At 44.2% G+C, this 23,849-nt stretch overlaps 1 protein-coding gene across 16 annotated transcripts in view; it reads left to right on the top strand.

The window, feature by feature from the left end:
- Positions 1-23,849, top strand: part of AMOTL1 (angiomotin like 1) — a 155,464-nt gene that overhangs the window by 116,836 nt on the left and 14,779 nt on the right. For all 16 annotated transcript variants that reach the window (XM_014835373.3, XM_070490424.1, XM_070490422.1 and 13 more), the window contains 3 exons: positions 12,227-12,372; positions 16,097-16,246; positions 21,091-21,281. In XM_014835373.3, the coding sequence (XP_014690859.2) occupies positions 12,227-12,372; positions 16,097-16,246; positions 21,091-21,281 (487 nt within the window). The remainder of the gene's footprint in view (positions 1-12,226; positions 12,373-16,096; positions 16,247-21,090; positions 21,282-23,849) is intronic.

Genomic DNA, 23,849 nt, shown 5'->3' with positions numbered 1-23,849 from the left:
GCAACTACTCAACTCTGTCCCTGTAGCCTGAAATCTGCCATAGATGATCCATAAACAAGTGGACGTGGCTGAGTTCCAGTGAAACTTCATTTATAAAATCAGGCTGTGGGCTGGATTTGGCCTTCAGGCTGTAGTTTGCCAACCTCTGTTCCAGGCACCAGTTGTGGAAGAGAAGAAGAAGAAGGAATCTGAGCAAAAGGAAAATGGAAAATAAAGAATTTCGGAAGTATCCTCTGGATCTTATTTTGTAAATTTCCCTAAATTATAAATCGGGATATAGTTGTTATTTTGTTTCCTAGGAGAGTTTCACAGTCATTTTTTACTTAATCCCTAGTCAGGGAGCATAATTATTATCATTTGAGATAAACTGAGACACATACAAATGGAGACATCAACCTTTGTGACCCAGTGGGCATCAAAAATTAGCTAGTGATAGAGATAGGCCTGGGTAGGACTAGCTCTCTGGTTAGCCATGGTAGTTAACCGCCTGGATGGTGAGGTCTTAGGGGCGCCTCTCCCAGTGGTGCCATAAATTCCTACCATAAGCATCCTTCTGTGAGATGAGGCCTGCAGAGCTTGGGTAGCAGGGTTGGAGAGGACTTTAGAGGTCGTGGGTCTGATCGCCAGCAGTGCATGTGTCCTCTGAACCAGAGCTCGTTAAGAGGCCGTCTGATCGCCACTGTCTCCAGAGACTGTTGACCTGATGAGTAAAAGTTTATCCTCAGGTGGAATTGCAGGTTGGCTCCCCTTCCGGTCCTGGCTCAGGCCAGCCTGGGTGTGATCGTCTAACAACAGTAACAGCTGCCAACACTAATTGAGCACTTTCTGTGGGCCAACCACTATGCTAGCCTCTGTAGATACACTGTCTCTTTTAATCCTCCAAACAACTCTGTGAGGTAGGTATTACAGGTATTTAGCAAATGAGGAAACTGAGGCACAGGAAGGTTAAATACTTTATTCATGGCCATACAGGCTCATAAGTGGATCAGACGAGTTTTGAACCTTGGTCATTCTGACTCTGGAGCCCAAATTCATACTGAGCTGCCATGGGGAAGCCACATCCTGTGTACCTTGGAGGTAGAGAGAGGTTATAACATAAGAAGTAGCTGCACTGGTGACCCAGTGGTTTTAGAGCTCATTTGATGTGGCGTCCATGATTTACTAATGAAGAAACTGCAACCAAGAACCATCAGTTGGTTTGCCCAGGGCCCCATAGGTGTTAAATGGTTAAACCACAACTAGAATTGGGACCTTCTTTCTCTTCTTTTTTACTTCTCCTTCTCCAAAGGTCATCTCTCTTGGCTCTGGGGGTGATATGAGATTTCATGTTTTTACCCAAAGAAGACTCTGGGATAGTAAATGAACGTAAATAATTCTTGTACTAGAAGTCTTCTTTGGTTGCAAATTATTTAGCCCAGTACTGTGACTTAGTTATGTGTTCATGTCTACTCAAGCAAGTTCTAACTACTAGAATTAACATTCTGTGCTGCTGACTTCTACATCTATCTTTGAACTAGAGCTGATTACAATAAAAGGCCTTGTTGGTAATCTGGTATATCTCTTCAGATATGAAAGAAAAATTGTTGAGACCAGAATAGAGCATAGAGTCTAAAGAAAAGTTCTCTCAAAATGTCTATGAAATTAAACTTTTTGTTTTCTGGGTAATAAGAATAAAAAATAGGCAGAATAGGGGCAGGCCCCATGGTGGAGTGGTTGAGTTTGGCACATTCCACTTTAGCAGCCTGGGTTTGCAGATTCAGATCCCAGGCATAGACCTACACCACTTGTCAGCCATGCTATGGTGGTGACCCACGTACAACATACAGAAAGATTGGCATAGATGTTAGCTCAGGGCTAATCTTCCTCAGCAAAAAAAAAAAAATAAAAGCAGAATACAATGAGTAACTCTGTGATATAGTTTCTTACAATTAGTTTTTGAAACTATTTTTGGTTCACAAATCATGGTGAGAGCATAGAGCTGTATCTTAATGGAATCTGAGAACTTTGAGGGGACAAAGTGTTTGTTTTAAGTCCAGAAAATTTGGTCTTAGACCATTAAAAATAAGCTTGCATCTGCTCCTAATTTTCTTTTTGCTTACAAAGACTGTGGTTTGGTAGAAAGAAGAGACAAAAAGGATCTGTTCAAAGCAAGTCACAAAAATGACAATGGGAGGGGTTGCAGAAGTTAAAGAGAGAAAATATAATTGCAGGTGACACATTTCTTTCTTTCTGATTAATCCTAGAATGAACCACTTCTTTCCCAGTTATAACAGTTTCCCCAGCATAAAATTCTATCTTTGGGCCAGGTTTTAGTGTGAAGCCATATCTGCCATTCAGAGGGCCCCGTTAGAAAACATAGTTTTATATATATATATATATATATTATAGTGTGTGTATATATATATATATATATACACACTATAATAATGCCTTAATTAAAACAAATATAAATATATAACATATACCTATATTTACATACAATAAAATCTCTGTACATTTTAAGTATACAGCATGATGAAATGTAATCACCACCACAATCAAGATGCAGAGCGTGTGGAGTTCTTGCTCCCCTCTCAGGCGAACTGGTGCTCCCACCACCATCAGTGTGTTTGCCTTTCACTACCTTCAGATCGTGGCTGTTTGCATTTGTCCAGGTTTTATGGTTGTGTTCTGCATGGGGAGCCAAATCATCTGGTCAGGTCTCCCTTTGTCATACCTGGAAATAGAAGTGGCTCTTGTTTATCTTTTTATATTAAGAAAAGAGAAGGCAAAAAAGGACTTCTGTTTTGTGGCAGTTAAAGAAAGTTTAAGTCTTCAGGTTTGGTTTATGGTTGATTCACAAATATGTATATAATCAAAACCAAATGCCCTGTGCATCCTATCTTTATGTGGCATTATTAATTCATTGCCTAATTTGTTATGATGCTGTCAGCAGTGATATAGAAGTCCCAGGACATTTTTATTTCAAGGAAAAAAAATAAAGTGGAAGGTTGAAAAGTACGTTTGGAAGCTAAGCTGGATAAATGGGTGTATATTCAGTCAAGCAAATTTGCAAGCTACATATGTAATACACTTAGGTAGGTAAAAAAAAAAACTGTGAATTATTTCTAAATGTGTAAGTACAGTTTCTAGAATTAAAATGCACTACGGAGCTGGCCCTGGTGGTCTAGTGGTTAAAGCTCGGTGCTTTCACTGCTTCAGCGGCCCGAGTTCATTTCTCAGTCGTGCAACCACACCACCTCTCTGTCAGTTGCCATGCCATGGTGACAGCTCACATAGAAGAACTAGAAGGATTTACAACTAGAATATACAACCATGCACTGCAGGGCTTTGGGAAGAAAACAAAAAGAGGAAGATTGGCAACAGATGTTAGCTCAGGGTGAATCCTTCCCTGAAAAATAAATAAATAAATAAAATGCAATATGAAGAATGACTAGATTAGAAAAAAATTACGTTGACAACTTTTGCTGGTATTCAAGTAAATGTTTTACCAAATCATACCTGAGATATTTTACTTTTTTGGTGCTACAAACTCAGTTTGGGGCCTGGATATTAAAGAGCAATAGAAAAATTGTAGAAAGTAACAAAAATATAATAAGTATGTTAAGACCAAAATGTCCATTAGATTATTAGAAGATTTTGTGGTTTGGTTTTGTTACTTTCCAGTGATAAGTATTTGAAAACTATCATTTAAAAATTTTATTTTAAAGACTGAGTTGGAATTTGATCATGTATCAATAGCATCTTCTTATTCAGTAAGCTGTTGCCTAAACTTGCCGTATCTCTTCGCATACGAGATGCTCCTGCTAGCTTAGATTCTTAAAATCTTGCAAAGATAGAGGGGTTTAGACACACTATGAAGTAAGCCCAATGGGAAGAGTAAGACAGACAGACATCGGCCGCTGTATCTGGAATACAAGGCAGAATATGGTAAGGACCCGATAGAGAACTGCTCCCCCAACAGGAACACCCCCTAAAAAAAAAGCATGTGTGTGCAGGTTCTCCCACACCAGAACGATCTCTTTTATTGAAGGAATCAGAAAAGCTTCAAGCAGCATGTAACCCTTGGGGTGGGCCTTGAAAGCCCATTAGTATCTTAGAATAATTTTGCTGCCATAGTACTGTGTAAAAGGGAGAATTTCTGTTTTCCTTTTCCATTTGGGCAACAGAGCTGGAATCAGTCCTTCACACTTCAGGCTTTGCGTCCCTTTGCTGTACTGATTCCTTTCTCCAAAAGATTTCTTCTCTGCGTTTTAACAACAGCCATTTCCTCAAATCTTTGTTTCCCTTGCAATGTCTGAACCAGTGGCTTTCAAACTCACAGGTGAAACGCACGAAAGCTGAAAAGATTTCTGGTTGAGACAGGGTGCATTCTTCAGAACGCCTTTTCTTCCTACTGGTGTGTCCCCCCTGCAGCGTCCTTTCTCTACCCTTCCTTCCCCCTCCCAGGGCTCTACAGAACAGAGTTCGGTTTGACCTCCTGTTCTTAATTTCCTTATTACAGAATTCATTTAAAAACAGTTCACTCTCTCGGCCATTGAAAACACACCCCCACTAGAGTGTTCCTGTGTTTGCTAATAGCCCTATTTACCCACCCACTCACAACCTATGTCTCCATTGCCTTGCGGAACCATGGCAACCTGCTGTGCATGCAGGGATGGCTTAGAGCTTAAGACCCTTTCCTGAAATAACAAGCTTCCTTACCTGACAAACTTTATCAGCAAATTTAAAAAAGACAACAAAAAGGCAAACCAGCGGCTTATAGGATCAGCTTTGTATTATATTACTGAATTAATGAGTGTGGCTTTTAAAGATAGATCATCTTTCAGGTTGTTTTGTATCAAAGAAGCCTCAGGTGAATAGGTCTCTCTCATATGATGTGAACAGTGCTCTGTTTGGATTACGTTTTGGCTGTCTCTTTCTGGATTCATCAGTTTGACTCTCAAACTGGGGTGAGGGGTAGGGGCAGATGTTAAGAATGAGCTCCTGAGCGTAGAAAATCTTTAAGGCAGAATGAACCTAAGTAGTTTTGCAGATAGTGAAGTAGATGAAATACCTTCCTATTGTCTTTCCACTCCCACAATCTCAGAAAAAAGAAATTACTTTTCGTGTCAACAAGCACTTCCAAATGGATGTGACTCTTGAATTACCCTGTAAATTGTAGCTGACCCTTGGAATAGACTGCTCCCCGTCACTTGTTCGGTCTCACAAGATACGGTGCCAGGAGCTCAGGGCTGAGGGATCTTTGAGGAGGAAGAAACAGGAGGAGACGTTTTAGAGAGGAGTAGTATGGCAAATAATTATTCGGACATTGTTTCATAAGAGGGAGCCCATTTCATCAGCATTGTGGAGAGGTTTCTAGTTACCAGAATTGATGCCATTTGTGTTGGTCAGCTTTATCCTAAGGCATTACCAAACTATCAAGTCCTTTCTTGCTGGAGAAGGGAGTAGAGTATCTAGTAATTTTTCATTACAAAAAGAAAAATCTGCTTGAGCCAGCTTAAGCCCAGATAAGAGGACTGTTTTTTAAGTACCTTTGTGTGTGACGGAGCCCCCAGGCAGGATGTACAGGCAGGCCTCACAAGGGCTAGGGGCCAGGCTTGTATGTCTGTGAGAATCAAGATGTAGTTTGTACTCTGGGGGGTCTATGTTTGTCTGTGAGGCTGTTTCCCTCTCTCCTTCTCACTATGGACTCTCATCCACCTTTCTACGTCCATCAACTTGGTTCTTCATTCTCTACAGCCTGGCTTTCTCTGTTTCTCCAAAGCACATGCTGGAATATGGCTGCCAGCCTAAGAGCTAGGTTGGTTGCCTGTCCACACCTGCATCACCACCTCTCCAGGCTCCCACTTACATAGTCTCAAATGAGAGACTCGGATTGACCTAGCTTGGGTCCTATGGCCCTTCATGTTTGATCCCCTATCAAATGGGGAGTGGTGAGAAGGGGCAGATGACAAGGGCTTCGTAATGCAGACCTGGCTGCTTGCCAGAACTTAGCCCTGGGGATGGAGGACCTTCGTAGACAGCTTTTCCAAATGGAGTGTTATCTGAGCAGACATTATGAAAGTTGTCTACTCCATAGAAAGTTCTAGGCTAGGGCCTCTTGCAGGCCCTCTCCCAGTGAACCGCTAGTGCTGGACATGGGGCTTCTGCTGTAGTAGACAGAGGGCCTGGGCACTGTCAGCCACGTCTCTCCTCAGCCTCCCTACCCAGCCTCTCCTTTGCCTATGGCCTGTCCTCTGGTAATGTCCTTTAAGCTCTCTTCACTCGGAGAGTCCCAGAGACTGTACTCGTAAAATCAGTCTCATCAGTCAAATGAGACTTCCAGTCATCGGCACTTCAGAGAATTGTTGAGATTTGGGAGAAGGTTAGTTGGATTGTGCCTGCCTCCTCTTCCCTTACCTCTGCCAGCACCATTCCCTCTTCCCACATCCAAGGCAACAAGTACCTTCCTTGAGGAGTGCCAGGGAAATAACTGCAGAACCACAGCCAAAAGGGCCAGAGTGCATTGCTATGCAAGCCATACAGGATTTGGAGCTTGAACAGAATTAGCTTAGTCTGTGTTTATGTCTACACACACACAGACACATACTCCAGCATAGACGTAAATCCCCAAAGAACCATCTGGTTAAGGGGTCAAACCATAGTTCGGCTGAAAGAAGAGAAGAGGGCGCGGAAGACCTGCCTTTTACCTTCCAAGCATTCCGGTCAGTTAGTCACCCCGTGGTCAGGTTGGCAGCAGCTGGACTTCTCCATCCCTCCAGCTGTATCGGGCTTAGGGGAAAACTCATCAAAAACCCATTGTATCAGGAAAGGCCTAGAAATTAATTCCTACTTGAGAAGGGCCAGGTTACAGCTTTGTGCGCCTCATGAGCTCAAGCTCTAAGTTGGAGCACTGAATTAAAAACTGGAAGTGCAGCACACAGTGCCCTGACACCCCCACCGTCAGATCTCATACACATACTCCACTCTCGGTATTTCTTAACAGAGGTTACTAGGGTCCACCATCCCGTAGTTCAGCCAGCAATTAAGCTGTGCTCAAATAGTAATTGCAGAAACAATTTTAACAGACTGTCCACTTCGAACCTTACCCAGAATGGCAAAGGAGAAGGGTAGGATGGAAAAGGAGCTTCTTTGAATTATTGGGCCCAGTTCTAGTTTCCATCCACTTCTGCTCTTTCCTCAAAGAAGAGTCTAGCCTATGGGTAGAGGCAAACAGGCAACCACCATTTGACCTTGTACAAGTATCATAGCTCGTTTTGCTTCAATTTTTTTAGTTGACAATTAGAACTGTTAGGAGGATTAAATAAGGTTCTGTTGTAAAGCTCAAGACAGTGCCCAGGATGTGGTAACCCCCAGTAATATACGTTAGCTCTTGTTATTGTTTATTATCTGTTATGTGCCAAGCCCCATGGCAAGTATTTTACAGGTAGTCATTTTAATCTTCACAACAGTCCTGCAAAATAGACCTTGTTAGTTCCGTTTGAGGAGATGGAGTCTCAGAGAGGTGAAGCCACGTGTCCAAGGTGAACTAGTATGTGAAGGTGCCACAATTAAACCAGGTCGGCCTGGCTACAAAGCCCATGCCATCGCTGTGGTTTCCAGAGTAAACAGTGTATGAGCAGACATCCTCTGTGTAAATGGGACCCGAGCCATCAGGCTAAACAACTCCCTGTTCCATGCAGTTCAGGGTAATTCATATCCACTGAGTAAACAGACCATTCTGGGCAAGAGTTCCCTTGTGTCAACTTGCCTGTTCTAGGAATTCTTAGTATATACATTGGAGCCCAACCAAAAAATTCAGTGTGAGGCTGTTCTTTCTTGAGATCCCTCCCAAGGGGCTTAGCTAACAGTAAACTCAAGGGACCTTCCTTTGAGGTGGTTTCACTCATGGGACTGTCCTTTGGCATCTCCCAAGAGATGACTTTTCAGGATGGCTCTAACACGCCTCAGTCCCCGTGTCTCCAGGGAGTTAAGGGACACAGTTTCCCTGCCTCATAGGCTCACTGCCTTGACATCGTCTCCTCCTCACGCCCTGAATTAGATGTCCTTGTGTTTTCATAGTACCCTGTGCAAGCATCTATTAGAGCCACTGGTCACGTGGCCTTTGCCTATGTCCTTCCTCTCTTCCCGCCCGATTCAAAGCAGATTGCTACATCCTCCTCACCTGTAGCCGCAGAATTTGTCACTTTTCAGAACAACAACAATAACCACAGCCTTATCGTAGTTGACATTTACCGAGTACTTACTATTTGTATTTTGAAGTAGGTTTTGTTGTGATCCTCACTTTAAATGCAAGGGAACTGAAGCACAAAGAGGTTCATTTACTTCCAAAGTCAGAAAACCATGAGTGGTCAAGGTGGATAGGAACCCAATACTCTGATGCCTCCATGTAGTAGATGCTGAATTAATATTTGCAAGTGGATACACATGTGGATGTAACTGCCGTATCTTGAGAAATATGATATGACCCGTGACATACATGAATCTGTGCAATCATGAGCTCTGTTACAGTGCAGCTCTTCTATACTTTCTGCTTCTGTTCTGCAATTCTTCATCTCTCCATACTTGCACAGGGGAGGCAGTCTAGAGCCGTGCTTGTGAACATGCATTAGAGATGCACATGCAAGTTCTGGCTCTACCACTGATGAGCATCACTTCTGTGGGCACGTTACTTACCCTTTCTTAGTGTTATGTTCCTCAGCTGGAAGATGGGAATAATAACAGTGCCTACCTCATACAGTAAACTTAAAGCAAATAATGTAAAGGGAATAATACAAGTCACCATTCCTGGAACACAGCACTCATTCAACAAACATGAGCAGGTTTTGTTATTATTATCACTATTGTCATAAATAGCCTTTTTAAAAACTTTATCATTGAGAGCACTACTTTCTGTCAGTGAATGAGGAGTTCTGAGTCAGTGTGACTGATAGTAACTGATATGGTTGCAGTCTGAAGTCTAAGGTCACTAAACTCAGGACAGGAATGTTTTGACCCATGATTCAAAGGGTCTTACCAGAGCTAATGGAATCTGTCCAATACCCACCCACATCTTTGTCCTGTGGTATACACTGGGAGGTTCAGGGAGCCTGGGTAGAGAAGGAAACCAGGGATGTCCATGGTCCGTACCAGCCATCTGATGAGTGGTGGCTTCAAAGGGGGAGTGGACAGCTCTATAACAGATGCTGTCGGGAGACCACAAGGATACCAAATACCTAATAGCTAACGAGAGCTGCCTTTTATTATATAGTTGGCATTGAACTATAGTCGAGATTCATTTGTTCATTCAACAATATATATTGAACCAGGCAATGTTCTAGGCTCAGGGAATCAATAATGATCAAAACAGATAAATTCCTGAATATTCAGGTCCTTTGATACTTTCTATGCATCATCTCTGTCAACAGTCATCACAACAACACTATGATGTAGATGTTATCATTCCCATTTGATACACAAGGGAGCTGAGACTCAGAGAGGTTAAATACTGTGCCCAAGGCCTCAGAGCTGGAAAGTGGTGAACCTAGGATTTGAATCCAGGTCTTTCTGATGCAGAAGTCCATTCTTTTTTCTTTTTTTTTTTTTTAAAGATTTTATTTTTCCTTTTTCTCCCCAAAGCTCCCCGGTTACATAGCTGTATATTTTTAGTTGTGGGTCCTTCTAGTTGTGGCATGTGGGATGCCGCCTCAGAGTGGCTTGATGAGTGGTGCCCTGTCCGTGCCCAGGATCTGAACCAGCGAAACCCTGGGCTGCTGCAGTGGAGTGTGCAAACTTAACCACTCGGCCACGGGGCCGGCCCCAGAAGTCCGTTCTTCAATCACAATGTGATACTGCCTATCAAGGAAATAGCAAATGCTAGAATCCAGTGTGTGTGTTGGAGTGGAGGGGTGTTTGTTAATTCAGAAATCTAAAAAGTTGTCATTGTGACACTGCAATAATTATGATCATTAGTTTGCAAACTGCAAGAAGCTCTGGTTGTGGCTTCTAGTCTTGAGCTCAATCTGTCATTTTACTGCTTCTGGTCAAAATCACAGTGTCCTTGGCTGCCAGCAACAAAGAGAACTTTTATGCTTAGGTGATATCCAGGTAGAAGCTCTGAAATCTAGTGGTTCATTCCAGGCATGCCTGCTGAGTGACTCCTAGGTACTCTCCAGGGCCCGGACGAGGCCAGTGGGCATGATGCCTGTTGAGATGTTGTCCAGACCCAGGAAGATAGTGCTCAAATGTTGGTGACGTTGCACAGAAAGAGTGCAATGCTCTGGTCCATTTAGGACTGTGGAGGAATGGGCCCAGAGCCAGTGGGCTGATACTGACCCATTTGTTTAGGCCTCTTGCATGCCCGTTCTCCATGGACTAGGAAGGAAGTTTCAGAGGCAGCATTTCAAATGCCACTGAAAGGAGAAAGGGTGGGGGGTGAGCGCGGAGGGGCAGTTGGTCATTGTGGTGGGGCATAAAGAACCCAAAAGTAATGCTCTGTGCTGGGTCAGGATCTTGGTGGCCTCATTTTGTTTCCAGAGGGTGCCATTGTTTCTAGGCAGCACAGCCACTACTTAGCTTTACAAGTCTACTCATTCAGACTGTCAGTTCCGAAGCCATTCCATTGCTCTCCGATCCCAACAACATAAGCCACAATGCAAGGGCAGTGCAGTCGAGTGGGAAGGACGCTGTAGTGGGACATCAGGAGACCCAGATTCTGGTCCTGGCTCAGCCCCAGCTGGCGGGGGATCTTGGACAAGTGCCTTTGCTCCTGGGCTTTCCTTTCCTTTCACCCATAAAGCAAAGCGGGTGGAACCGGGTGTTGATGTTTCCTATGATCTCTTCCGGCTCTAAAATTGTGAGTTTGTCATTGGGTATTTGCAGCCTTAAAGTGTCTTTTTTATTCTTCTTCCTGTATTCAAAACCACATTTTTCTGCTCCTTAAGCTCAGTATTCTTTCTATTGCTTCATGGCCCATAAGGCTGGTCCTTAACTTTTGATACCTATTTATTAAATTAATGAATGACTATATGAGGAAGTCATGAATGAATGAAACCACTGTCACATGCTGGTGTAGCTTCCAAACTTGTGTTCTCTGTTTCCGTGCAGGTTGCTAGGAGGACTGAGATAACCCATATGAGGCATTCTAATGGTTTGGGCACATAGAAATCAGTTTCTAACTATTGTTGTTGCTGCTACTGTTGTATTTATGCCCTGTTTTCTACAAATACGGAATAGTGTGCGTGGGGTTTTATAACCACCTTTTTTCGATAATGGAGATTTTTTTCCGTGTCACTAACATTCTCTAATTTTAATGGCTGCATCCTATTCTATTGTAGAGTTTATAGTAGTTTATATAATCAATCCCTTAATCTTATACATGAAGTCCATTTGAGTTTTTCTATATTATAAACAACATATCTACATATTCTATTTTATTTTTAAAACAAAATGTGTTGCTTTTGTAACAGGAAAATGTTTTCGATAAATAACACTGACCCATGACACTATCAGCCCTGCCTGCTTCAGCTAAAATGGTAGTCAGTCTGTAGGAAGTGGTGTGGGAGCCACCGAGTGCGCAGCAGCCTTTGCTCTCCATGTGCAACACAGTGATCACCATCAATTACATTGTCATTGAACGAGAGGAAAGCAGTTTCCCCAAGTCCAAAGCATTGTCCCTTTCTTCTCTTGAACAGAGCTAGAAGAAAATGTGGGGCAGGTTATTTGGGAAGAAGATCCAGCCAGAGACTGGAGGGCTGGGTTGAAGCTGCCCTCTGCTATCTGGCCTTAGGTCCAGAGCTTAACCTTCTGGACCTTGTTCATTTTTCTGTGAGTGAGAATATTAGTATTATTGTTAGTATTGCCTACCCTTTCATCACCAGTTTGGAAGATGGAAGCAGGCAAGGCTGTGAGCATAAAGTGAAATCGTAGGTACGAGGTTAATTGGAAGCATTAAAATAAGCGTTGTACAGGAGTAAGTTATTAAGAACACGAGGTCACTTGTTCTCTGTGTGCCATTCATCTTTGGAACTGTGACCTGGAGTGCGTCTAGAGTTAACAGTGGTTTTAAAGAAAATCTTCACCTCACACACCACTGCTATTATTAAGAGGGAGCAAAAGCAGAAATTCAACCCTCTCCCGTTTGCATGCCTTTTTATTTTTAATCCTTGCCAGATGTAGACTGGCACTGAGCCCAGAGGGTGAGCACTTTCTGATAGAGGTAGTTTTGTTCTTGTCTCCCTTCTAGACAAAGAATTCTTGAAGGAAAAGGAGAAGCTAGAAATGGAGTTAGCAGCAGTGAGGACTGCAAGTGAGGACCACCGGAGACACATTGAGATCCTGGACCAGGCTCTGAGCAATGCCCAGGCCAAGGTCATCAAGCTGGAAGAGGAGGTGAGAGCGCCGGAGGTTGGGAGGGGGAGGCAGAACCCCGGAGCCTCCATTTCCTTTTCCTAACCCTGAAACTTTAACCAGATCCAACTCCCAGGAGGTGAGTCAGGAGGAGGGATGTAGAAGACTTCCCAAAAGAAAATTATGAAAAACAAAGTGTATCCAACCCAGAGTCAGGCAGAGTGTGAAAGGCATACGTGAAAGAGCTCACTCTTAGCCTAAAACCCAGCCTACAGCCCATTGATGGGCAAGTGTCCAGGGCTGGAAATAAATGGAAGGATTAAAAACCACTGGTGCCTTTAGAGCAAAATAGAACAAAAATAATAATTCAATTGCTGTGTTTTGGGGCTCTCGATTGCATAAAAAAGGGCAAGTCTTCTCATGAGGGTGGGGTAGGGGTGGCATTCAGCCAACCTGTCTCCAGTTTCCAGAAGTTGGCTCAGCTGTGCAATGACCACCACCACCCACCCCCCCCACTCCAGGAAATTTTGATCCCACTCAAGCATTATGGATTTATTGGTTTCTGATGAAATTAACCCTTTAGATTAAGTTTTTTGAGGGGAACTTTCCCTTTAAGCCTGACTGCAGAAGTAGAATGACCACGTCTGAGGCCCATTCTAGGGGATTCAGGCTGTAGACACAGTGTCAATAAAGGAGGAGAGGTCTGCCAGGTAGACAGGAGCCTGCTGCCCCACACCATCCAGCTGCTCCCGGGGGTGGGCGCCTCCCTGTTGTGAGGGGCTGACCTGAGCAGAGCCATTGTGGAAAGTAGAAGCTCAAAGTCTAGAAGAGGCGTAACTGAGATATTCTACACAAAGTACTTAGCTTGGTGCTTGGCACACAGAAAACACTATTGTTAATTAATCCAACTGCTGTTGAAAGTAAAAAGCTATTCCTTCAGAAGAGATCTCCTGACACCAGGTAACTCAGGTGTCTCAGCAAACTTCAACTTCAAGGTTAAAGCAGCTAAAGAGGAAGATCGTTAAGTCAACAAGGGTCTTGTCCATTAGAAGCCCTTTAAAGCCCTCATGTTCTATGTCGAAACTACAATTTTCATGCTAGCATGAGGATCCTGGGCAATAGCCCCAGAGCATCTTCCTTGTTGCCAGTGAGGAACTCACTAAGTCAGAAAACATTTGCTGAAGAAAGTGACCTTAGCTGCTAAAGGGCAGGAGGTCTGCTCTGAGGAAGGGAGGCCAGCACTCCTTATTATCATTATAAGTGAAATCACTTATTGGGGCTCCATCACCATGTATGGAGGAAAGGAAAATTATAATTTTTTAAATCTTTTCATTTTAATATTTCTATTAAAGTAAAAGTTATGAACTCCTTGAAGACAGGTTCTTTATAATCACCATTATGGATCTTGTCTTGTCCTTGTATTTATATAAGATCTTTGACTGTGTGTGGCCTCTCCAAAATGTCTCATGGGTCTGCCTTCCATTATCTATCCTTGTTGTTATGAAAGTTTCTTGTGAGGGGTTTTAATTCAGTTCACGTGGCTCTTATTGAGTGCTTACCATAACTTCCCACGATGGGTAAGAGCTTGGACTCGAGAGCCGGACACCAGGATGGATGTATCTGTCAGCTCTGTGTCCTTGAGCAAACCCTTCACTCCTCAGTTTTCTTATCTCTTAAATGGAGATAATAAAGTAGTTTCCCTTTTACTGTTACTGGGAGGATTAAATAAGATATTGCATAGAAGGCACAAAGCATGGCATGCTAATGCTTCAAAAATGTTGACTGGTATAATTATTGTTATTATTAATCACCCTCATCATACTATACTCCTTGCTAAACTTAAGGCTGATACAAAGATGAATGCGAGAGATCTGTGCCTTCAAGAATCTTGTAACTGATTAGGAATAATATTCATTCGTTCATGTAACAAATATTTATTGAGTACCCACTGTATGCCAGGTAATGTTCCAGGCATTGGGGACACACTGTGCACCCTGCCCAAAACAGACAAATCTCATGGCACTTATATTCTAGTGGCTGCACACTCAGAAAACTATACAGTCTAGGACGTGGTAAGTGGTTTATGAATGGTACTCACAAAATATTTGATCGGATGAGGCTTCTAACATAGGAACCTGCAGTTAGTAGGTCCTCAAATGTCTGTTAAATTGAATCAAGCAGTCGAAAACACAGTGAATGAAAGAGCCAAAGGAAAACTGATCTCAAGGGCAGGTATGGAAAAGACTATAATGTTGCTGTCGCCCCCCCCCCCCCCCCACTGGAAAAGGCAGAAGCACCTCCATTTTATTCTGGTGGCCTTGGCTAGGATATAGGCATAGCTTCTGGCAGTGCTGCCTGCTAACTCAGAAATCACCCTTCACAGCAAGCTCTTAAATCATGGGCGTGTTCCAACTTGCCACTGCAATCATGGGATGAACTCAGGATCTGAGCTGCCTGCAAGGCATCTACACGCTCCAGCGCAGGATGACGGGAAATAGCATCTGGTGTCTTCTCACCGAGGACCAGATCAAGGAAATGCCTCAGCCTGATTTTTGGCACCAGCCAATTCCCAGAAAGTTACAAATGTGCCTGGGATTTATGAACAGGGGCCAAACTCCTAATTGGAAGAAAACAAAGTCTGAGAGTAAAAATTTGAAGTTGTTGATCATGATTCTAAATCCGTAGCTCATGGGACATTTCCATAAATCATTTTTACCTTAATTTCTATCTCCTCAGTTACGGTGTTTTTTGAGTGTTCATTATGCCCTCGCTGTCTCTTCAGGGCTGTCAACTACTCATCTATAAAGGGCTCTGAAATCTGTAGGAGAAAGTTACTCCACAAATATCTATAATAAGAGGGGCTGGCCCCGTGGCCGAGTGGTTAAGTCAGCGCGCTCCGCTGCAGGCGGCCCAGTGTTTCGTTGGTTCGAATCCTGGGTGCGGACATGGCACTGCTCATCAAACCACGCTGAGGCAGCGTCCCACATGCCACAACTAGAAGGACCCACAACGAAGAATGTACAACTGTGTACTGGGGGGCTTTGGGGAGAAAAAGGAAAAAAAAAAATAAAAAAAAAATCTTAAAAAAAAATGATTCCTTTAAAAAAAAAAAACAAATATCTATAATAAGAAATGTTTATATTCAGACACACACAGAGATGGGTACACATGCATATATACATGCAAACATAATTTCTCTCTTATAATAGCAATTTATAGTTATAGAAAATTTGAAAAATACAGAAGAGAATAAAGAAGGGAAATTACTATTCTTTCATACAGATAAACACAGTTAATACTTTGATTTCCTTCTAGTCTTTTTTCTTATATAGATAATATATAGATCAATAGATAGATAGATAGACATAATTGTGATCATGTTGTATATAATTTTTGATTCTGGATTTTCCAGTTAGCATTATAAAATAAGCATTTACTCATGACATTAAAAACTCTTTATTAACCTCATTTCCAATGGCTGCAAATGCTATAATTATTAAGCGTTAACCAAGGATTGAGCTCAGAGCTTTACAAATTACTGAAAGCCGGTATCCAAGTAGGGTCTTGAATTCCAAGCATCCCAGCCCTTTCAAGTATAACTGGTGGCCTTTGTCTAAATCTTTTCTTTCCTGAGGGGTAAGAATAGGGAAGGTACATGCACTTGTAGTTTAAACAGGATCTCCAGGTAATCTGACCGCCCACCTCCACCCCAACTTTGAGAATCACTGGTCTAAATTCTATGTTCCTTTTTACGCTCTCTGCTCAGTTACGAGAGAAGCAAGCATATGTCGAGAAAGTGGAGAAGCTGCAGCAGGCCCTGACCCAGCTGCAGTCAGCATGCGAGAAGCGAGAGCAGATGGAGCGGAGACTGCGGACCTGGCTGGAGAGAGAGCTGGACGCGCTGCGAACCCAGCAGGTGAGGGACTGCGGGTGGGGCCGACAGTGGAATCAGACACATTCATTCGGCCAACGTTATGGAGCAGGGCACTTGCTGTGGACCAGGCTCTGCGCTCTGCACTGAGGATTCAGAGGGAAACAAGAACTCCCTGTCCTCAGCAAAGCAACACAGCAGCCAGTGGAGGAGCCAGGCAGTCCACTCACTGCAGTAACAGACGTCCTTCCAGAGAGAAAGTGGTGACCACTGGAGGCTGGGTGTGGGGGAATGCGGCTTTGGATGGCTTCACAGAGGAGGACATTTGAGTTGGACTTTGAAAGATGAGTTTGTTGGGCATTCGGGGGAAGAACATCAGAGGCAGAGGAAGAGTATGTGTAAAGGAGAGAGGCGTGACATGGCATGGCGAGTTCCAGACAGCTGGTGCAGCTGGCTGGGGGAGAATGCCCAAGGAGGTGGCTGGGAGGGGGCAGAGGCCAGTTTGTGAAAGACATTTGGTCAAGTTGAGAGACTGGACTTTCCTGTAGTCCACAGAGCCAACAACTGGGAGGTTTTTAAGCGGGAAAGGATTATGATACAAAAGACTAGGGAAGAGCCCCCTTTGGTATCAGGAGGGGCTGGAGGGGTGGATGTTGAAGTCAGGGAGGCCAGCCTGAAGGCTGTTGGTATCGTCTAGGGTGTGGTGATAATGGGAATCCATGGGGGAGCAGGAGGGGGTGAAATTAGTAGGACACGATCATCTGAGTTTTCAGAGGTAAAGGAGAGGAGGGAGTTCAGGACTATCCCTAGAATATAACATTGGCCATAAGCTCCTAGTCCTTCTGCCTCTCCTTCTGGTTCCCAGTAACAGCTGTTAATGTAACACCTCCAATAAGCTCAAAATAAAACACCCCAGCCCAGGGTCCACGTGTGCCTCGGCGAGGGGAGAAGTCCTACAGGAAAGCTCTGCAGCTGGGCTAGGTTCCATCCTAGGCTGGTCAAAGGTTCCTGGCTGCAGAGAGAGCCTGGGCTGTGTGTCATCAGCCAGCGTGGTGGGCAGAGCCCTCTCTGCAGCTGGGGAAGGGTGTGCTCTAAGTTGGGAACCAGGGGAATGCAGGACAGGGCTCCATGAAATTATCTGCTGGATAGGGCATAGTGGTTGTGGTTGAAACACTTGAAAACACTTGAAAGCATTCGCTCAGGCCAGCTCAGCCCTTTCTCATGGCAGGCGCACACAGTTCCCTCTGGGCGTGTGTACTTGGCTGGGGAAGGAGGTGTTAGTGAGATTGCCCAGAAAATTAAGAAACCCACCCGGCCTCCCACCATCTTGGCTTAGTTGGTAGCTCGTAAGGAAGGCTGAGTCTGTCTCCGGACTTCTGATCTTGCTAACCTGTGCCACATTCCCTGACACTTCAGGTGTACCTTCAGCTCTTTTCTGTTGCATAGTGAGATCTCAACCTCCCCACTGGAAGGCAGGCTTCTCTGGTGCCTGGTACCGTGCTGGCACCTGGTAGATACTTCCGAGCCTTTGGCTGACAAAATGGGCACATCTCAATACTTAGAGCCAAAAAGAATGTTCTTTTCCAGTTAATGTGCCACCCACACTGTACAATTAGATTACTTATCCTTGGATTTTCTATTTTGAGTGCCCTGAAACCAGACTCAGCTCCATTATCTTGTTGTGTACCAAGGAGAAATATGGAGTTAGAATTATTTGAAAAATATGTCTCTTGCCGCAGAGGGCATTCGCTGTATGCACACTCAGACCCATGCACACTCATGCCCATTATTTCCTCAGACTAGACTGGCAAAAACAACATTCCTGCTGTACACAAAGCCTGCTGGTGGATATAGACGCACCTGTGAACAGAAGTTTCAGAATTGAGGCTTTCCAGGGAAATTGCTTGGCTTACATTTTGGGTTTGTTTTTGGGAGCTGATCGCAGATCCCCAGCTATTTATGGCTGACAGGAGACCAAAGGAGGAGAGACAGTCTTTACGGTTAAATGGCACTTTGATGCTCAGCATCTCTTTAAAAGTAATATTATAGTTTTGTTTCCAATGAGAGTATTAATCTATCTCCTATGAAATGAAAGACACTCAGGATTTCCCTGTTGCTTTTGCCTACTCATTAAAAAGATGAGTATTCTTTTTTATTTTTTCCTTTAACGCTTCTTTATTTTCTCATTTTACCAGTGAGCATACATTTTTCTATAACCAGAAAAGGTAAAAATGATATTACAAATAAATCCTCCCTAAAACCTTGCTTTTAACTAGTTCCATGTTGCAGATGCTATAAAGGGTAGAGTTGGGTCAAACTCATGGGCTAGTGTGGCGAGCACAGCCCTGCTGGCCCTCAGCAGGGATGGTTAGCGTCGACTGTAGTCCACTCCAGAGCATGGCGTCACTGGAGAAACTCGGCCTTTCCAGGAAAGGTATCAAGGGGCTTCTCTGATCGGCTTCCTCCTCATTCACGATTGAGCGGCTCATGCATATGCCTGCCTGATTTGGCAAGCCCATGCTCACCCTGCTCCTCCCTCCTGTGTGACCAAGGCATCTGTCTGACCCCTTTAGAAAGCACACTGAGGTCACACTGTAACAAAGCCCTTAGTCATCTGCCTCTTCAGCGAAGCAGTAAGACCACACTGCCTTGCCACATCCCCTAGGGAATTATTCTGAAGGGACCATGGAGAGAGTAGCCTAGAGCACTTGTTGAATCAACACTCCACACTAGGGCTCTGCCCTTAGACCAATGCCAGGACACAGCTGAACTTCTCCACCTAGTCCCCTAACAAGGAAGAGCTCCCTAGAGAGCTCCAGTTATTCCTGCACAGTGCCCTGGAACCTTCCAGAAGGGTGGGTAGACTGGAGGTGAGCCTAGTGACGTGGAATCTTGAATTGATTCAGAGCGTGGGCTCTGGGATTGGACTGACCAGGGTTGAATCCTGCCTCCTCCCCCTACTAGAAAAGTAGCCTTAGGTAAGTAGGCTTTCCGAGCCTCGACTTCTTTGTTTCTAAAATGGGGCAAAGGAATTACATGTACATTATACTTGTAACTACAAATAAAATCTGCACAAGGTGCTTACACAGTGCCTGGCACTTAGCAATTGATTAAGAAAGAATAACTACCATTGCTGTTCGCGTTATCATTGTTCCCTTCAGAGCTATTGGAAGGCGTAGGACATCCTCGGTACCCTCTCCCAAATTCCTTCCTTACTCCAACTTTCCCAGTCCCGCTGAAAAAAGATGACAGAGTGTGGCTGATTGAGAGATGGGGAGGGGAAAAGGTAGGTCAGGACAGTAGGATTAGCAGAAAGAGCAGCTCCCAGGGAACAGGTTCTGGTTATTGTAAGTAATCTCCCGCCACCTTGGGAGAGGAAGTAGTACTTAAGCATCATTAGAAGCTGGGGGGAAGTGAAAGAGGAAATAAAGGTGAGAGGGAGGGAAATTAACATTTTTAAGAACTCAAAATTTTATCTTTCTTGCAAAGAGCTCAAAGTCATTTTCACATCTCACTTCCACAGTGCTGTGAGGTAGAAGAGGGAAGGGGGAAAGTTCTTGGAAGAGGAAAATGAGGCACGGGGCAGTTGAAAGACCAGACCAAGGTCATTAGCTAATTAGGACATTCCTCCCGGGTACACACATTGAGGGCAGAGATTTTTATCTGTCTTGTTCACTGTGGCATCCCCAGCACTTTGTACATGTTCAGTAAATATTTGTTGACTGGCTGAATGGGCAGCAGAAGCTGGCCTGCCTGACCCCCAGTCCATTATTCTGGCCAGTATATTTACTCGTTAGACCGTACTCTCTCTGTATGCTTGAATGTTGAAATTTTTGCATTTATTTAAATAACTCCTAAAGACCTGAATTAGGGGCCCTGTGGTTTCACATGGGGTTGAGAGGATTCTGCAGAAATCAGCCAGCTGAGACGGCAACATAAGTGATTTAGATAGAAACCGACAAGCATAGATGGCAGCTTAGTGAGGCTGTGGGATCTTTTTCTTGGAAAGTTTCTAACAAGAGGGAGCTTCTCATCCTGATGGACTGGGTCATTTGTCCTCCTGCCTGAGGCCAAGTGCTTGGCCATGGGGGGTCCGTGACTTCCTGTACAGGTCAATGAGGAAGGTACATCACTTCTACCCTATTCTTGCTTAAATGTTGGTCACTGACAAGCTACCCTTAGATCCTAGATCTAGTGTTTTTCGCTTTTAGCTAGACATTGTCTAGCCCTTTAAGTGTTATTAACTGCTCCTGTAGGCCTTATCTTCCATGATTCCCAGGCCTCTAGGTAGGGCAGGTATTAGTTTCTCAGATGACATGTTGCAGCCTGTGCCTTAGGGCCTCTCTCTCCCACTTCCTTGGCCTTTACGCTTTATCTCCCAGCCTCAAGGGAAGCAAACAACTGGCATCACTTCCTTGAACTCAGGAGAAAGTGTCCTAGACCAGGAGAAAAATCCTTAGTTCGCATTCTTGCTTTTGGTGTAAAGTAACTGCTGGACGTTGGACGAGCCACTTCCGTTCATGGTCATGCAGAGCTGTATGGCCAGACAGACCTGACTTTGAATCCTGACCCCACTGCTGATTAGCTGAGAGACATTGAACAGTTCATTTAGCCTCTCAGAAGCTTGGTTTTCTCATCTGTAAAGCTGGGACTTTGTTTTACAGAGTTCCATGAGAATTAAATGAGATAGAGGAATCGGGGAGGTGAGGTTGCCTGGTGGTGTTATCCACCAAGCCTGGGTCATCCATACTGGAGATGGAGCAAGAGCGTGATGACAACCTGGGTGAACCAGGTGTGATCCAGCTGGGTAACCATGCAGACAAGGTTTATGTGGTCTCCTTTATAGCCCCGTTTCAGTATCAACATGTCATTTCTCCTGTTTTCTCCAGAAACATGGAAATGGCCAACCTGCCAGCATGCCGGAATACAATGCCCCAGCCCTCATGGAACTTGTGAGGGAGAAGGAGGAGCGGATCCTGGCCCTGGAGGCCGACATGACCAAGTGGGAGCAGAAGTACCTGGAGGAAAGCACCATCCGACACTTTGCCATGAACGCCGCAGCCACTGCCGCAGCCGAGAGGTGAGATCAGCGTAACTGGTAGCCGGAAAAGCCCAGCCAAAAAGAAACAGAGGGAGTCTGGAGAGGTCTAGAGTCCCACCCGGGCAGTGAGATCAGTTAAAAATAATTTTAAAATGGCTGTGGTGCTAGTTAGAGAGCAAGATGATATACATTTCTGAAGGATAATTTGGCAATAGGTACCTCCCCTTTGGTTCCAAAATTCCAGTTCTAGACATTATCTTAAGAAAATTATTATAGAAGTGCCTGAAGATTTATGTCCAAGGACATTCATCCCATCGTTGTTGAACATATCAGTACATTTAAGACAGCCTCGAATCCAACACGAGGGACTCATTCAATAATTTAAAGTATGCCCACACAGTGGAATGCTATGTGGTCTTTAAGAATGATGTTGTGAAAGTATATTTTATGACTCTTTTTAACAGTGGCTGTGTATCATGGGCCAGACAAGAATATTTAATCTTCATAACAGCCCTGAGAGTACAAACTATTATCCTCATTTTGCAGGTGAAGAAATGAGGCTTCAAGAGGTACAGTGGTTTATTCCATCACACTGGTAGTAAGTGACAGGACCACATGTCACGTTGAGATTTGTCTGACTTAAAGCCTGGTTTCACTTGGTTTGAAATTTTCTGTTGCTGTCGATTATTACCTCTGTTGCTGTATTTCCTTTTTATAGGCACATAGCCTTATTCTTCCTTTAAACTTAGCTCAAAATGCTCAACTCTTCACAAAAATAATTCTGTCAAACTGTGCTCTTGTCTGAGTGAGCAGGAGTTTTCCCCAATTGCTGGATCTCGTGGCATGCATCCTTGCTGTAGGGACCTGAGAGGTTGTGCATTCCACCCCTCAAGGCTCTCACTGTGCTCCCGCAACCCTTGTTTGCTTTTTGCCCACAAGTTATATTCGGCGTTTAATGCAGAGTTGTTTGGAATTTACCAAAATTTTATTTGGAGAAGATCCTCAAATTTCAAAGGCCTGTCCATAAAACTGGTCTTAATAAGGGCTCTTGTGCCATTAGGGATGGCAGGACCTGAACCAGTGGAAACCAAGGGTGCAACTCAGTCATCTGGTCTATCCCATACTTCTTTGGGATGTGTTGTGTCTTTAATGAGGAAGAGAAGGCCCATTGGGGCGGAGGGGGGATACTTTATGAGCTGTTTATGAGCTCTCATGTTCATTACTCAAGTGGAGAGGCATCCCACATATTACCCCTGGAACGTGGAGATTGAGCAGTGTCACCTATGCGGGCATAGATGCCTCTGCCAGGTGCCACAGCACACTTAGACCTGGGGAGACCTGCAGACTCCGGTGGAAAATGAAATTGGGGGTCATTTTCTAGTGCTTACACGTTGTTGATGTATATCTATGCTGTGAGAGAAAACAACCCACAATATCCCATCTGAGTGAGACCATGGGAATAGGAATAGCCATTTGAGACGTGTATGGTGTGGTGGAGCTCCAAGGTCACGGCGTGAGAGTTGGAGGAAATTGCAGCCTCCACTTTAGTTCTTGGACTGCATGGGTGACAACACTGAAGCCCTTGGAAACATTTCTTGATTTTTACATAATCGAAATGTTTTTATTTTCAGCTTTTTGTTTTCTAAGGTAATAACTAAGTCTCCTTTCTATTCTGAGGAAGAGAAGAGACCAGCATAAAGTTACAGGGGGATTTGGCTTTCTTGGTGAGATTTGGTCTAATGCATAGCTCTCGGTGATTGCCCTGGAAATGGTCTTTCTCCATGTGGTTTTTATTGGAGAGAACATTGCCTAAGGAGGCAGGACACCTACCTTCAAGGCTTTTCCCTCTGTCTCTGACTAAAAGTGTGATTCTGCACAAGCTTTTCTGAGCATCCCTGACCTCATATGTGAAGTGGAAATTATAATTCTTGGCTACTTATGAGTAGGAAACCAGACCTTATTCCACTGACTGAGGACACAAAGGCCCCATAGCAGTATAAATACATTACCTTGGAAGAATGATGCAAGGGCTTGTATCTGTCATTGTTGTCACAGCTCCTATTGATTTATTGGATCAGATGCATGTTTGGGATCCTGGGCTCTGAGAGGAGGAATGGGACTGGAATGTAAAATCAGAAGTGGGGGAATAAAGAGGTGTGAAGCATAAGATCCCTGAGGTGGGCACAGGAGGGGACAGTGAGGGAATGAGTAGAACCAGGGAGAGCCCAGACAGCATCAGCCACTCACCCTCTGCTGGGCTCCGCCTTGTTGTTTGTCTTCCTTCATGCCGTCAGAGAATAGAATCCTTTGGGATCTACCAGCCCTCTGCTCCTCCTCTGCCCTATTTGGAGTCCTGGATGGACGAATGGGTCAAGGCCTTTTGCAACGTCCCACTCTTCCCACCTTCTTTGCTTCCACATTTATTTATTGAGCATCTGATAATTCGGTGGGAAACTACCCTCCTTTTACAGACCACTCCTTCAGAGGAGGTCAGGTTTTAGCCCCAATCTTAATGTTCTTTTCAAGGAAAACCTCTGTGATTTCAGCATTGCTTTTCTGTTGATAGAAAGAGAGAAGAAGGAAAATGAAGAATTTTTGAGAAAGCTC

Source organism: Equus asinus, chromosome 20 (assembly GCF_041296235.1).
Source record: "Equus asinus isolate D_3611 breed Donkey chromosome 20, EquAss-T2T_v2, whole genome shotgun sequence".
In the NCBI taxonomy this organism is placed as follows: Eukaryota; Metazoa; Chordata; class Mammalia; order Perissodactyla; family Equidae; genus Equus; species Equus asinus.
The sequence above is the reverse complement of the archived record's forward strand: the minus strand, read 5'-3'. Positions and strand labels throughout refer to the sequence as shown.